Here is a 17,500-nt window from a genome sequence, read left to right as displayed (position 1 = left end):
CTCCACCCCCACACCCCTACCTCCACCCCCACCCCCACCTCCAACCCCCACCTCCAACCCCCCACCCCCACCTCCAACCCCCCACCCCCACCTCCAACCCCCACCCCCACCTCCAACCTCCAACCTCCACCCCCACCCCCACCTCCACCTCCCACCTCCACCCCCTACCTCCAACCCCCACCTCCAACCTCCACCCCCCAACCCCCACCCCTCCACCCCAACCCCCACCCCCACCTCCAACCTCCACCCAACTCACCTAGAGCTATAAGTCCAAGGCCAACGTAAAGGACGATGTTGACGACCCCGGTCTGGCGGTACCTCCCATCCCCCACCCCCCTCCCCCCACCCCCTCCACCTCCACCCCCACCTCCACCTCCAACCTCCACCTCCACCTCCCCACCCTACCCCCCACCCCCACCTCCAACCCCCAACCTCCAACCTCCATCTCCAACCTCCACCCCCTACCTCCAACCCCCACCCCCTCCCCCACCTCCACCCCCCACCCCCTCCGCCCAACTCACCTAGAGCTATAAGTCCAAGGCCGACGTAAAGGACGATGTTGACGACCCCGGTCTGGCGGTACCTCCCATCCCCCACCCCCTCTACCTCCACCCCCACCTCCACCTCCAACCTCCACCTCCACCTCCCCACCCTACCCCCCACCCCCACCCCCACCCCCAACCTCCAACCTCCACCCCCACCTCCAACCTCCAACCCCCACCCCCACCTCCAACCTCCAACCTCCCCACCACCTCCAACCCCCACCTCCACCCTCCAACCTCCACCTCCAACCTCCAACCCCCACCTCCAACCCCCACCTCCAACCTCCAACCCCACCCCCACCTCCACCTCCAACCTCCAACCCCCACCTCCAACCCCACCCCCACCTCCACCTCCAACCCCCACCCCCCACCTCCACCTCCAACCCCCTCCCCCCACCCCCCCACCTCCAACCCCCACCTCCCCCTCCCCCCCTACCTCCAACTCACCTAGAGCTATAAGTCCAAGGCCGACGTAAAGGACGATGTTGACGACCCCGGTCTGGCGGTAGCTCCCATCCGCGTTCCCCCCACCCCCCACCCCCAACCTCCAACCCCCACCCCCACCCCCACCCCCCACCTCCACCTCCAACCCCCACCCCCCACCTCCACCTCCAACCCCACCACTCCCACCCCCACCCCCACCTCCACCCCCACCTCCACCCCCACCTCCCCCACCTCCAACCTCCACCCAACTCACCTAGAGCTATAAGTCCAAGGCCAACGTAAAGGACGATGTTGACGACCCCGGTCTGGCGGTACCTCCCATCCGCGTTCTTTTCCAGATTTCCACCCCCGGTGTCTCCGACCTGTGGGGCGAAGGGAGGGAGAGAGAGAGGGGAGAAGATTAATAAAGGGAAGGATGAATAAATGATAAATAAAGGGGGAGAGAAAATGAATGATTGGAAGGGATGGGATGGGAGAGGGGGAGAGGAAATGGGTGATTGGGGGAGAAGATTAATAAAGGGAAGGATGAATAAATAATAAATAAAGGGGAGGGGAAATGAGTGATTGGAAGGGATGGGATGGGAGAGGGGGAGAGGAAATGGGTTATTGGAAGAAAAATGGGTGATTGGAAGGGATGGGAGGGGAGAGAAAATGGATGATTGGAAGGCTTGGGAGAGGAGGAGAGAAGATTAGTAATTGATAGGCATGGGAGAGAGGAGAGAGAAAATGGGTGATTGGAAGAAACATGAATGATTGGAAGAGATGAGAGGGCAGAGATAAAATGGGTGATTGGAAGGGAGGGAGAAAGGAGAGAAGATTAGTGATTGGAAGGCATGTGAGAGAGGAGAGGTAAAATGAGTGATTGAACGGGAAGGGGAGGGGGGAGGAGAGATAAAATGGGTGATTGGTAGGGATGGGAGAGGAGGAGAGAAGAGAGAAAATTTATGGTTGGAAAGGATGGGAGAGAGAAGGAGATAAAATGAGTGATTGGAAGGAATGGGAGAGGAGAGATAAAATGAATGATTGGAAGGGAGGGAGAGGGAGGAAAAAATGAATAATTTGAAGGCATGGGAGAGGAGGAGATAGGAGGAAAGGGGAGGGAAGGGATAAAAGGATGAGAGAAGAGAGAAAATGAATAATTGGGAAGACATGGGGGAGAAAGAAAATTAGTAATTACAAGGCATGGGAGAGGTGGATATATGAGGAAAAGAGAGGGAAGAGATAAAAGGGAGAGAAGAGAGAAAATGAATAATTGGAAGGCATGAGGGAGAGGAGAGAGAAAATGAATGATTGGAAGGCGTTGGGGAAGAGGGAAAATAAGTAATTAGAAGACACGGGAGAAGAAGAGATAGGAGGAAAAAGGACGAGGAGGGATGGAAGGGAGAGAAGAGGAGAGAAAATTAATAATTTGAAGGCATGGGAAAGGAGGAAATGTGAGGAAAGGGGACGAAGAGGGATGGAAGGGAGAGAAGTGGAGAGAAAATTAATAATTAGAAGGCACGGGAGAGGAGGAAATAGAAGGGAAAAGGACGAGGAGGGATGGAAAGGAGAAAGGCAAAGGGAGGAAGAAAATTGAAGAAGGAATGATGAGGAAAGGATGTGAGGAAGGGAGAGAAATGGAGGAGGACGAAAGACAAGGAGAAGGAAGGGGAGAGAGGACGAAAGGAGGGATGGAGAAGTAGGAGGAAGAAGAGGAGAAGGAGCAGGAGGATAAAGGCGTGGAGGATGTGGTTAATTGGAGGAAAAAATGAAAAGAGAAAAAAAGGAAACGAAAAAAGAGGAAAAGAAAGACAAACGAAGTAATAAGGAAAAAAACGAGAGTGGAAATCACTGCGTTTCCTTCCGGTCGCCAGTAAAACAAAACGAAAAAGAATGAATAACAACCTTCTTTTTATTCCTTTGGAAAGAAAAAAAAAGAAAACAAACAAACAAACTCACATGATATTCGTTGTAGTGATTCACGGAATAAAAAAACAAACAAACAAAAAAATTAAAACAACAACAACAAAACGTTCACTTCGCATCACGTGACAAAGAAAAAAAACTGACGTAGCGGTACGATTTATTTATTTATTTTTTATTTATTCATTATTATTTTTTTTTTCCTTTCTTTATAGAAATAATGAATAGCTGTTGGCGCGATGAACAGCAAAGACAACAAAAACAAGAAAGATTATCAACAACAACAAAAAAAATATCCACTTGCCATCTGCATCCACAACGAGCCACTTCTCACAAAAAAACAACAACAAACGTATCAAAAAACAAGATATATTTTCCTTCTTCTTGTTCCAAAATCAGCAAACATGCAAAAATCTCATGCTTTTCTTTTCCCGCTCCGAAAAGAAGGAGAGAGAAAAAAAAAAGATGATAGGTGAAAACGTGACTCAAAAATTTGTTTCAAAACACTTCACCAACTTTTAACAACCGCAAACCATCCTGCTTGATATCATTATTATCATTATTATTATCATTATTATTATCATTATTATTACCCTCGTTATTTTTATTATTACTATTATCATTAATATTGTCATCATTACTATTTTCATTATTCATTATCATTATTATTATCATCATCATTATTATTACTATTATTATTATAATCATTATTATTATTATGATTATTATTACTATTATTTTCATCATTATTATTAATATTATTATTGTTACTACTATCATTATTGTTATCTTTATCATTATTCCTATTATCATTATTCTTATCATTATTACTATTATTGTTTCAATTATCATTATCATTATATCTTTATGTTTTCGTCATAGTCTCGTATATTTTTTCCTTTACAAAACAACGCTTCTGGAATCAGTCACAAAGTTCCAGTAAGATCTCGTTTCGAAATTAAGAAGCATTTTGGAGAGGGAGGAGAAGGCGCTAAAGAAGGAAGGAGGGAAGACGGTGATAAAAAAGGGGAAATAGGACAAACATGCACGAAGTCTTCCCTCTCTTGCCTCCAAAGCTAAAAGGAAAAGCGAAAATGTTCGACTAAATTTCCCACTATATACGTACAGACACACACGGATGTATGTGTGCATGTAAACAGCATACTCATATACATATATACAGGTATGTATTCAACATGTAAATGCATATCTACACTCTCTACACGTTAAAAACAAACAAACGAACGAACTAGATGGCGCAAATATATCTACCATCACTAGAATACAATGCTAAGACCTAGAAATACCAAAAAAAAATTCAAAATAATAATTCAAATGTACATTCTAAAAGTCTATGAAACGACGAAGATACTTCTAAATGCCAACGTCCATCACAGGAGCGACTTGCCTACTCTATGGCTACTCTAAAGCCTTTAAATCACACACAGACGTCTTTCCATTTCGTCTTATAAGAAACACAAGGGCTATGACAGGTTCGTTCGGTGCTTGGTAGTCCTCAGCCGAAGAAATCTGTGTCTCGGTCTGTGTATGTGGAACTACTGGAGAAATGGTATGAGTGAGAATGAATATTTAGACAATACAAGAGATGTATTTGATCTAAGAAGATATAGTCGAAACCGGTCAAATACATCTCTTGTATTGTGAAGATGTTTATTGGTCAAATACATCTCTTGTATTGATATTCATTCTCATTTATATCTTTTCTACATTTGTCATCATGAATACGGTTCATGGAACTACGTTTTCACCAGGACAGAAAGTGAAGACCTCCTTTTAGCGACTTTTTTTCCCGTCTTATTGGCGACTTTTCCCTCTCGTCTTCTCGTACATGAAACCACACTTTGGAACACGTGTGAGGAAGGGTTAAATCGCCCTGTCCTAGTGGAGGAGAAATAAACAAATATGATCTTGAAGCTTCTGGAATTGTTCTTACCAAAATGCCAAAATGTTCTTGCCAAAAAAGTATAACTGGAATTGAAGAGTCTATATAATTCTTTCTCTATCATTATCACATAGCTGAAGATAATAATATCTTTGTCCTGGAAAATTCATTCATTTACTCGGCTGACTGATACTTGTTAGTTAAGCTTGGGCCTAAAATCAATAAAAGTTGAAACCGAATTTCTGAATCCTTTAAAATTGAATGTCTATAGATTCCAGTGCTCTATATCCCTTCCCACCAGACATACAGAGGCTTCAAGACCCTATTGTTTTCCCTCCAAAATCTCCCAGTCATGGTGCTCTGAATCAGTCATAATGTCTATAGTGACTGGTCCTTCGAGAGGAAAAAGGAAAGAGATAATAAAGAAGAAGAAGAAGAAAGGAACTCCAGACACTCAGAATAAGCCACTTCTAGCTTCCATCCTTTCAGAACACCGAAACTACACTTACAGTTTCCTCCGCACTGAGGCTCTGAACGGGGTCGCCTTCCACCTAGAATTCAAAAGTTCTGGAATTTATCGTCGTTATTTTCTTCACTTAATCTTTCTCTGTTTTCTCTTAATCGACATGAAAAAAAAGAAGAAAAAGAGAGAGAAAAAAAATGCTTCACGTAGATAATTATGAAACAAATGGCGCTTAATCCAAGACAAAATAAAGATACTAAACTCACATCCTACGCTACAAGACTATGCTATCCATCCATCACTCTTCAAACTTACAAAAAGCACTTTAATCCCTTTTTTCAAATAACCAGAAAGAAAGCAGAGGAATCAAACTCTTTTTATCTTTGCTTCAAATGATTAAATACCATTTCGGAAGCTGTTACTTGCGTCTTTGCATCAGCTGTAAGGAGGAAGCATCATCCTTCACGTCTCCTCTTAAAGATTAAAACTCTGATAAAGATTAAAAAAAGGATAGAAGATAAGATGTATATTTACATAATATAAAAGAAAGTAAAGCGATTTTTTTAAAACTCTGATAAAGATAAAAAAAAGGATAGAAGATAAGATATGAGAAGATATCTATTTACATAATATAATAGAAAGTAAAGCGATTTTTTTTTAAACTCCGATAAAGATTAAATAAAGATAGAAGATAAGATATGATAAGATATATATTCACATAATATGAAAGACAGTAAAGCGATTTTTTTAAACAATAAATTAGGTTTATATCAACCTTCGCGAAATAGTTACAAATTCGGCCTAAGATGAGCGAGGCAGGTCGACTAGGCAATGAATAGCAAAAATAGCAGTATTGGATTGTTGCTTTTTCACTGCTTGCAATAGTTACTGAATAGAGATGGGAGGAATAAAGAAGAGAAAAGAAAAGAAAAATGCAAATAAGCCGATAATAACGTCCCTTATTGAGTATTCTGGTCTCGAGAGGCGGAAAAATTGGCAGAAATAGAACGAACGAAGACATGGGAGAATATGGGAGAAAATGACGCACAGAAGAATGAATGACAGGATAAGAAGGAGAGAACAACGAGCACAAAAATCAAAATCAGACGTAGGACAAAAAAGGGGAAGAATAGCAAAGATGGAGACAAGCAAAACAAAGATTCCAAAAGTACAAAAAAAAAAAAGAAAAAAAAAGAAAAAAGAAAAATAGAGTGATATTGCACGAAACACGAAGGTAAAACGTCATTGCAAAAAAATAACACATTCTAGTTTCAGAAACGTTCTGGGTCGTGTAAAAAAATAACATAAAAGAATACATGTAACAAATAATACAAATCAGATAATGTAAACAAAGAAAGAAATAGTTGATTTAAATAACTAGAGTATTAGATAATGTAAGTAAATAAAATAACGCATGAATAAATCTAATAAAATACAATAGGGCGTAGACTGTCAAAAGAAAATGAAACACGAAACATCACAAAAGAAAGAATTTAATTAAGTAAATAAACAAAACAAAAAAAGACAATACCACAGGACAAAAACAAAAGCACATCACCCATTTCAATCACATGCAACCAAGAGCATAGCGACAAAAGAAAGAAAGAAAGAAAGAAGAAAAAAAAAATCTCTTTTTTATTATTTCCGAATATCAAATTACTTGAAAAAAGGACAAAATAAGAAGGAAAGGTCATTTACGTTCCTGTGACCTTGTCCCACTTTAATGCGTCAAAAAACATGCATAAAAAATGTCGTATATATATAAGGCTTTTGGTCTTCTATTTTTGCCTTATTTTCTTATTCATTCTTTATCACTTACATCCGATTCCTCGTCATCATCATCGTTAGATTCTGGATCATCTTCGACCTAAAATTACAATGAATATTTGGTAAGAGAAAGAAGACAAAGGGAAAAGAAAAGAAAAGTAACGAATGATAAAGAGGAGAGGAGGAGGAGGAGGAGGAGGAGGAGGAGGAGGAGAGAGGAGAGAGGAGAGAGGAGAGAGGAGAGAGGAGAGAGGAGAGAGGAGAGAGGAGAGAGGAGAGAGGAGAGAGGAGAGAGGGAGAGGGAGAGGCTAAAGGAGGAGAGAGAGAGAGAGAGAGAGAGAGAGAGTCCGAGAGGAAGATTGAGAGAGAGAGAGAGAGAGAGAGAGAGAGAGAGAGAGAGAGAGAGAGCGAGAGAGAAAGAGAGAGAGTGAGAGAGTTAGTGAGAGAGAGAGAGAGCGAGAGAGAGAGAGGGGAAGAGAGAGAAAGAGAGAAAGGAAAGATTGAAGATTGAAAATATAAGTAGAAGAAAGGGAAAAATAGGAAAAAAGAAAGAAAATGAGATAAAGGCAAAGGAAGAAGAAGAAGAAAAGGAAAAATAAACAAAAATATATTAGAGAGGAAGGATCAGAAAACAAAGAGTGAAAACAAAACAGAAAAAAGAAGAATAAAAAGAGAAAAGAAAAGGGGAGATGAATATAAAGGACCAAAAAGAAGAAGAAGAAAAAACCTTTTATAATAAATTAAGGTCAAACATTTTCTTCCATAAAATGACCTTAAGTATTCAACGTGACACAGGCAATTTTGCTTGTGCGCTGTGTACAAGGGAAAAGCTCCATTGTGTTATAGAAAGCGCTGGTGTTGAGACCGAATATATTGGTGTTCTGCTTAAAGATATGGCGAGAAAGGAGGTTATATATGCACATATGTAGAGATCATGGACATTTAGACATATACACATGCAAGTTATAAAGGACAACATGCCATAAGAGGATTAATGTATGTATATTATATGCTTATATTGTTATGCATACTTATGAGGATTCCTTATGTACAGGCGTATGTACAAACGCTTAAGGTAAAAAGGTCAGTATGGTACAACAGATTTATATATTTATAGAGTCCCTGTTCATTTTAAAAGGATGGAGAATGTCATCCCCTTAATTGACAGATAAATTCCATATTGCAACTCCAACTTGCAACGCAGGTCAACGCAGAAAGGAAGTAGACCACACCGAGTGATAGAAGACGGTGAATAAAAGGGAGAGAGAACGAGGGGAAGGGAGGGGAATAAGCGAGGTGAAGGAGAACGTGGAAGGAGGAACGAGAGAGGAGAAGAGGAAGTAGCGAGAGAAAGGGGAAAAAAAAGTCATCATATACTGACATAAAGACAGTGACACTTGTTAATAATGATTAACAAGTGACTCCTGTTACTGAGATAGATAGATAGATAGATAAATGGACAGACAGACAAGCAGACAAAATTCCAACACCAAAACGAAGATACCGTGACCTGACATCTGAAAATAGGTCAAATAAGATATCGTGAATCTTTAAAATTCGACAGGTGTTCCACATGTTCGTGTATGCATGGAAGCCATACTCAGTCACAGCCAAGTATTTTGACTGAGATTATCGGTCTTCGTGAATGTTCTAAGGTATATGTATGCGGTACGTACAACACTCTTCATATTCATTTTTTTTCCTTTTGTATTTATTCATGTTTTAGCTAGCAATATGTAAGGTCGAGGTAGTGTGTCGATTCGGAATAACTTGTTGTCACAACTATTCGATAATCGTGTATATGCCAGATATGTTATAATGTGGTATGAATATTCATGTGTTGTAAATACTTGAGAAACTTTGATATCGGACACACGTTGGCATACACCTGAGTCGGCGCAGGTATACAGATAAATGTAAGTAATAATCACTTGGGTATTAAACACCGCATGTATAAATGTACAAATGTTTGATTAGTATAGGCTTTGATTATGTTTGTGTACGTTTAATAATATACACATTCGAGATTGCATCTGCAAACCTGTATATCAACACTAGTATTGATGTATTTCCTTTGAGTTCTCACAGAGTATGATATATTCAAGTGCACACATAAATGTTCGCCTTTGCTGCACGCAAGGGGGAGGGGGCAGGAAGGGGAAGGGGGAGGAGGGAGGGACAGAGGGGGGCGTGGGGGAGGGGGGGAGTGGGGAGGGACAGAGGGGGGCGTGGGGGAGGGGGGAGGGACAGAGGGGGGCGTGGGGGAGGGAGGAGGGACAGAGGGGGACGTGGGGGAGGGAGGAGGGACAGAGGGGGGCGTGGGGGAGGGAGTAGAGGGGAGACGAGAGGGGGGGAGGCAGTGGGGGGAGGGGGCAGTAAGGGGAAAGGGGAGGGGGGAGGGGGGAGGGACAGAGGGGGACATGGGGGAGGGGGTAGAGGGGGGGGGGCAGTGGGAGAGAGGTTGGGGAGAGTGCTCTGGGGAGAGGTGGAGGGAAATGGAGCAGTGGAGGAAGGGAGAGAAAGAGAGAAGGAAGGAAGGAGTAAGGGAAGGAAGGAGGGAAGAAAGGAAGAAAGAGAGGGAAAGGTGAATGAATGAGAATCAAGGATAGAGAATAAAGATGATACGAGGACGAAGAGAGGATAAAGAAGGACTAAGGAATTCAAGTGAGAAGCACAGGTTCGAGAGATGGCCTTGGGGGGGGGGGAGTGGAAATTGAAGGGGGGGGGGGAGGGAGAGAGGGGAGACAAATTTATTACTTAAAATCCACTTGGTTCAGGGACTCCAGCCGTGACTCCCTGAATTCTTAACGTAGACAAGGCAGCTCTCATGCCGGCATAGTCGCGGACAAAAGACTTTGAATGAATTGAAGCTTCGAGTCTGCCTTCCCCCTGTACGAACAGCGCGGTACGAAGCAGGTGTTCGAAGCAGAATTCGAAACAGGTTTGACCAAGTGTTTTGACCATGACTGTACACACTTGAACAGAGAAAATAAGACCCATAAAAATTACAAATCATGTATCTATACAACTTGCTCCCCGTTATACACAATTTTTTTTTCCTTTACATGTATATTTTCCTTTATCTTTTACAATACATTATCGTAAATACACATTCTCGGCTCTTGCGCGCATGTGAGAAAGGAAATGCGCATTTATGTTAGACTAGGTCACCACTACACGCAGAAATATGTTAACAATGGTATCATTAGTGTTATTAGCCTGTAATTCGTGCGTGTTCGTTAATGCCTATAGCGCTACAACAGAGACAAGTTGCGGTCATAATTTCCTATTTACGTCGTGAGGTATTCCAGTTTTCGTTAAAAAAAAGGAAGAAAGAAAGAAAGAAAGAAAGAAATTATGGAGAATGTACCTTTGATGTGTCTTTAATGATTATTAGTATTGATGATATATTTCAGTTTGTTTTATATATTTCATCCAGTAAGATAATATATCCATGCAGTTTTCGTATGAAAGAAAGAAAATAAAACGTAATTTTATGGAGAATGTAACCCTTCATATGTATTTAATAATTATTAGTATTGGTGATTATATATATTTTTCTATTTTGTAATTATCTAATTTTGATAAGAAAGAAAGAAAAGAAAACGTAATTTTATGGAGAGTGTAATCTTTCACATGTCTTTAATGATTATTAGTATTGGTGATATATATATATATATATATATATATATATATATATATATATATATATATATATATATTTGTGTTTTGTAGTTTTCGTAAGAAAGAAAGAATTCCGTAATTTTATGGATGATATACCATTCATATACCTTTAATGGTCAATTAATATTGATGATATAATTTTTTTCCTGTTTTGTAAGTTATGCGTGTGTATGTACTTCATCGTATGTGTGTCTGTATGTGTGAAAGTGGTGTACACATGAACGCCACGCCAGCCACTGCGCCATGAACTCTCCTCCACCATTTCATGAACAATTTAAGAATAACATGAAAGAATGAAGCAAAATGAAAACAAACCTTAACAACTAGCACCCTTCCCCTCCCCCCCCCCCTCTGCCCCAACCAACCCTTCTTCCCCCTGCCCCTTGCCCCCCTCCTTCCCTCACGTGCCCACTCCCCTACCCCCCCTCACGTGCCCACTACCTCCCCGCCCCCACCTCACGTGCGTGCCCTTCATACCTGCCAAGACTGCTAATAAGTGTGTGGTGTGTTCAGGACCTCTTATCCCCCCCCTCCCCCTCTTCCCCCTCCCTTCCCCCTTCCCCTAAAACCCTTTCCATTACTACTTCCTTTTTTTTTTTTTACCTCTTCCTGCCTCCCATTCTCTTTCTTCTTGTTTCCTTTTTTCTTAGGTTCTGCTCTTTACCTCTTTTATCCGACTTTCTCTTCCGTTTCACTGTCATAGCGCCTTCTTCTTTCTCTCATTCTTCCCTTTCTAATCCCTTCTGCTCATCCTTATCCTATGCCCCTGCCTTTCTCTATCCTTTCTCCTTTTATTCTCTTCTTCTCTTCCTTTCCTATTCCCACTCTTTCTCTCTCCCTTCTTCCCATTCTTTCCCTATGCCATCTCCTCTCTTTCTCCCTTCTTCTCATTCTTATCCTATGTCCTCCGCTTTCTCTCTCTCTTCCCTTTCTGCTCACTTCTTCCCATCCTTAATCCTAAGTCTTCCCCTCTTCCTAACTCCCCCTTCCCCCTCTCCCTCCCTCCCCATCTTCCCTTCCCTCTCCCCCTCTCCCTCCCCACCTTTCTTCCCCCTCTCCCTCCCTCCCCACCTTCCCTCTCCCCACCTCCCCCTTCCCTCCCTCCTTCCTTACCCCTTCCCTTCCCTCCCTCCCCACCTTCCCTCTCCCTCCCTCCCCACCTTCCTTCCTCCTTCCTTTCCCCCTCCCTCTCCCTCCCCACCTTCCTTCCCCTCCCCCTTCCCTCCCTCCCCACCTCCCCCTTCCCCCTCCCTTATTACAGATAATTGCCAGATGTCTCCAGATGCCTTTCCGTGATAATACAAGGACACTACAGCTGAAGGACTGATCTTCATAGGCTTCAAAATTCATGATAGAAGTGTAAAGAATTATTGAGAATGAAGGAAGATAAAACGGATGATAATGATCATAAGTAGTACAGGAGGAATAAAAGTCCTGATAAAGAACAACTATACACAAAAGGGAAAATAATATCCAAATGGAAGCAAATGGAACAAAAATGTAAGCGACCTAGTAATAACAGCAATAATATCTGAAATTGTGTTTGTACAAGGTTTGTGTTCAAGCTTATGACGGTGATACTATTTTTATTTCTACCTTTTTTATGTTTTATTTGATTTCACTGAGTTTTTTTTTTTACCAATTTTTTATATTTGTCTACATATTTACATTTTCTTTAACTTTTTTTTTTTTTTTTTTTTTTTTTTTTTTTTTTTTTAATAGCTGCAGTACCTTCTCAGCTCATTGTCGGAAAAAAAGATTGTGATATTACAATCACACTTCTCCATTACATTGATTATGATTAATATCTTTGAGATAATTTTTTTTTATTATGAAATAAGAAAATTCGTATGTCCGGTAATATACATGAATATACACATATACAGTTAAAATGTATTGTATTATATTGATAAAATTCCTTTTGATGATTATGCATTTTTTTAAAACCTGAAAATGATAGAATATAGAATTACAGAACTGGCGAAAATGAAATAAACATGAGGAAACAATGATTGATGAAAAGGAATCATAATAAGATGATGTTTGATTTAATTACTGTTTAATGATATTCTCAACATTGCTATAAAAGGAGAGCAGAGAGATTAGTAATAAAGGGGATGATAATTTTATTCAGGATGAGTTTGTGAAGATGATGATAAGGAGGAAGATGATGACAAATGATGATTGTGATAATGATGACAAATGATGATTGTGACCATGATGATGATGATGATGATTGTGACTATGATAATTATGATTGTGACGATAAAGATGATGATGATGATTGTGACGATAAAGATAATGATGATTGTGACGATGATGATGACAGCAATGGCACCATTAATAAACAACAGCAACAGCAACAACGTCGATAAAAACAACAATGATGGGAATGATAAGGATAACGATAATAATAGTAATGATGATAACGATCATGATGATAATGAAGATAATGATCATGATGATAATGCTAATGATGATAATAATGATAACAATAATAATGATAACAGCAACAACAAAATAAGGATAATAATGATGATAATGATAATGGCAACAATACTACTACTGCCAGTAATAACAATAATAATGATAATGATAACATCAATAACAACAATAATAATGATATGATAATGATTATAATGATAATAATGATAAGAATCATAATGATAACATTAATAACAATAATAATATGATAATGATGATGATGATATTAATGATAAGAATCATAATGATAACATTAATAACAATAATGATACTATGATAATGATGATGATGATAATAATGATAATGATAATAATGATAATGATAATAAAAACAATAATAATAATAGTGATTACAATAATAATGATAACGAAAGCAACAACAATAATGACAAAATGTAATATTAACAAATATATCATAATAAAACACAAATAAGAAAATAACATGATTTTGACAATCATAATAATGTCAAAACTAAAAGCTTATGATAATAACAAAGCGACTAAAGGCAATGTAAAAAATACAGTAACAAGCAGAGCAATAACAGTAATGTAAAATGAAAATATGCTTTCTATTATTAACAATACACTACGGCATTACAGTTTTTTTGCCAATATGCAGTACACTATTGTCGAATCTACAGGGTGATAGAAAAACACCATCATAGAAAACGGACTGTTCAAAGATGGAACCACGGAAACTAAACTATTCCTGGAAAATTCAAAATCGCTTTATTGGTTTAGCGAATATCCCTATTTGGAATAATGGGTAATTCTATATAGATTATAGATACGATGATAGTGAGTCATTCTATATATCTAATATCACGGAAAATGAGTAAGTGCCTTCTGAAATAGTTTTCTAATGTTCAGAACTAGTAATTTCCTTCAACATACTATAAGAACTCGTACTGTTGCTTCTCTTTAATTTAGTTTCTACCTGTCTAATCTTTCCTCCAAACTACTTCAAGGTTTTTCTTAGATTTGTCTATTTTTGCAAAACTTTCGCATACCATTCACGAAAGCTCTTTAAACCCCCTGTTATATTAGAAGCTACGGTGTTTATCATATGAAAACCATGGAATTTTACGATTATTTATTCTATTTTCGTATGAGCTATTCTGTTTTATAAGTTACTTTTGACTTTTAGATAAATATCCTCGCTCCCAGTTCACTATTGCCTTGCGAAATTGATGGACAGGCGAATACTTATAAATATTTCTCCCTCTCTGACCCCACTTTAAAGTACTGCACGCGGCCATAAACATGAATTAAAATACAAAGATTGATAAAACGCTCCTATCATATAAATGTGGTGAAAATGATGTTGATAGTGATGAAGATGATGATGATAATAGTACCGATAACTCTAATAACAACAACAATAATAATAATAATAATGATAATAATAATAATAATAATAATAATAATAACAATAATAATAATGATGATGATGATGATAATGATAATGATAATGATAATAATAATAATAATAATAATAATAATAATAATAATAATAATAATAATAATAATAATAATAATAATAATAATAATAATAATAATAATGATAAAGACTATTATGATATAGTGACGATGATGATGATAACAAAGGTAATTATAGTAATGGTAATGATATTAATAATGGAAATAAAGATAATGATAATAATCTAATAGTATTATTATTAGTGATGATAATGGTAATGATGATTGTATCAATAATGACAATGATAATAATACTAATAATGATAACAATAATGATAACAGTAATAATAATAATAATGATGATAAGAATGACGCTGCTACTACTACTATTACTACTAACAACAATAATAATAATGATAATAATAATGTTAACAATAATGATAATGATGATGATAATAATAATAATGATGATAATAATAATAATGATAATGATACTACTACTACTACTACTAATGATAATAGTAATGATAATAATAATAATGATGATTATAATGATAACAATAATAATAAAGATGATGATAATGATGATAATGATAATAATGATTATAATGATAATGATGATAATGAATGGATAATGATAATGATAATAATGATGATAATAACGATAATAATAATAAATCATGATAACAAAAATGATAATCAATTATAGTAATAATAAAAAAATAACAATGATAATAATAATGATGATGATAAATTCTGACTATTAAAATGATAACATGACAATGATAAAAATAACAACGATAGTGATAATAATAATAATTATGATAATGATAACATTAACAATAGTAACAATGCCACTGATTACAATATCAATTATAATCAGGATATTTATAATAATAATGACAATGAAATGACAATAATGACAATAAAATGACAATAATGACAATAAAATAAAAAATTATATTAATAACAATAAGAATGAAAGTACTAACAATAATAATAATGTTGCTAATGATAACACAATAATGATGATGATGATGATAATGATAATAATGACTAAATTACAATAACAATAGAAACAAGAACAACAATGATATAATGACGAAGAAAATTATAATAATGACAAAAACTGTAATGTTAGTAATGGAGACAATTATGATGATGATAAAAACAATTACAATAATAATGATAACACCAATAATAAAATGATAATGATAACAATGATAATGATAACGAGAATGTTAATAATGATAATGATTATAATATCAATAATGGTGATGATGAGAATAGTCATCATGATAATAATGATAATAATAATATAAATAATGACGATAAAGAAAATAATAGCAATAATAACATTGATCATTATCATTATTAGCGTTATCATCATTGTTATTGCCATCATTATTATCATCAATATTATCATTATCATTCCTGTTATTTTTATTATCATTATAATAAATGATAATAACTACTATTATCATCATCCTTACCATCATTACTATTTTCATCTATCATCATTACTATTTTCATCATAGTCATCATTATTACCATTTTAATCATGATCATTATCATCAAAACAATTATAACAATCATAACAAGAGACAAATCATCAAATAACAGCGACCAAAACCCACAGAGACAACGAGAACACCCAGATGACGAAAGAACAGGGTGATGAACATGGCCCGATCGCAATAACTGAAATGGAAGTTTAGAAAAAAAAGAGAAATGAGAGGAAAAAAATATATAGGTACGTAGGCCTATAGAAAAATATTTAGGTACGTAGGCCTATAAAAATATATATAGGTACGTAGGCCTATAGAAAAAAATATAGGTACGTAGGCCTATAGAAAAGTAATATAGGTACGTAGGCCTATAAAAATATATAGGTACGTAGGCCTATAAAAATATATAGGTACGTAGGCCTATAGAAAAAAAATATAGGTACGTAGGCCTATCGACAGCGATAGATCTAACCTTGTTTCTGTTTATCCATCGTCGGTGGTTCTCTGCTGCTTTCTTCTTGTCTCCGACTTTTCCACCCCAGGCGTTCTTCCCGTTAGGTAACTAGAAGAGAAACACAGGGACATTAAGAAGCGTGTCTGGTGGGGAAAGCGTTTATGGAAATTCGACTCTATGGTTTAGAAAGCGTGTGAGTGTGTGTGACAACTCTATAATGGCCTACCTTAGGTTAATGTGAGGTTGTGTAGTTTAGCTAATGGATGCTCTGACATTGGTTTAGGTTGGAGGATTTACACATATATTTTCTGTGACATATATATGGGTTCATAGTTTCTATTTTTCTGTATTCTTTTGTTTGTAGGTTACTTATATATATATATATTATATATATCTTAAACAATAGAGTTAACGGACAACAACGTGGTTGCTTTAACAACGATTTAGTGCGACAACAACGGATTTGCATCGTAAAGGGAAGTTGTATCAATAACATAGTTGCTCACAACAACGTGGACACATCGATAGCTTGGGTGTATTAACAGTGTTTCTATATATCCCTTTCTTCCGGCCATTGCGAGTGTTAGGACATCGATCACGTAACATCTACGACTAACACATATTTTCGCTTTTGTGGAAAGTTCCAGAGAAAGAAAGAGAGAGAGAAAAAAAAGAAAGGTGACGGTTACACGATCGTTCGTCACCGACGCTTATTGCTAAGGGCTGAATATTTCATCAGCGCCGCAGATGAATAAGTCAACGAGGTTTTCCGCCGAGGCGTTTTATGCCCACGCGCAATTTTTATTTTTTATTTTTTATTATAGCACCAAAGACACCGTTTTGTCCTTCAGCTTTTTTATTCTTTTTCATTCATTCATTCATCGTTTATTCGCTATCGCCTATTCGCGTTCCTTCCAGCGTTCAAGGTCCC

At 37.5% G+C, this 17,500-nt stretch overlaps 1 protein-coding gene across 11 annotated transcripts in view; it reads right to left on the bottom strand.

Moving 5' to 3' along the window:
• LOC138863613 (uncharacterized) overlaps window positions 1-17,500 on the bottom strand; it is a 380,921-nt gene that overhangs the window by 7,764 nt on the left and 355,657 nt on the right. For 4 of the 11 annotated variants that reach the window (XM_070128384.1, XM_070128387.1, XM_070128382.1 and 1 more), the window contains exons 3-6: window positions 16,588-16,677; window positions 7,074-7,121; window positions 1,302-1,348; window positions 522-583 (exon numbers count right to left, since the gene is read on the bottom strand). In XM_070128384.1, the coding sequence (XP_069984485.1) occupies window positions 522-583; window positions 1,302-1,348; window positions 7,074-7,121; window positions 16,588-16,677 (247 nt within the window). Of the gene's footprint in view, window positions 1-521; window positions 584-1,239; window positions 1,349-7,073; window positions 7,122-16,587; window positions 16,678-17,500 lie in introns of all 11 variants that reach the window. The other 7 variants (XM_070128388.1, XM_070128389.1, XM_070128385.1 and 4 more) reach the window with 5 other exon arrangements.

Source organism: Penaeus vannamei, chromosome 12 (genome assembly GCF_042767895.1).
Source record: "Penaeus vannamei isolate JL-2024 chromosome 12, ASM4276789v1, whole genome shotgun sequence".
In the NCBI taxonomy this organism is placed as follows: Eukaryota; Metazoa; Arthropoda; class Malacostraca; order Decapoda; family Penaeidae; genus Penaeus; species Penaeus vannamei.
The sequence above is the reverse complement of the archived record's forward strand: the minus strand, read 5'-3'. Positions and strand labels throughout refer to the sequence as shown.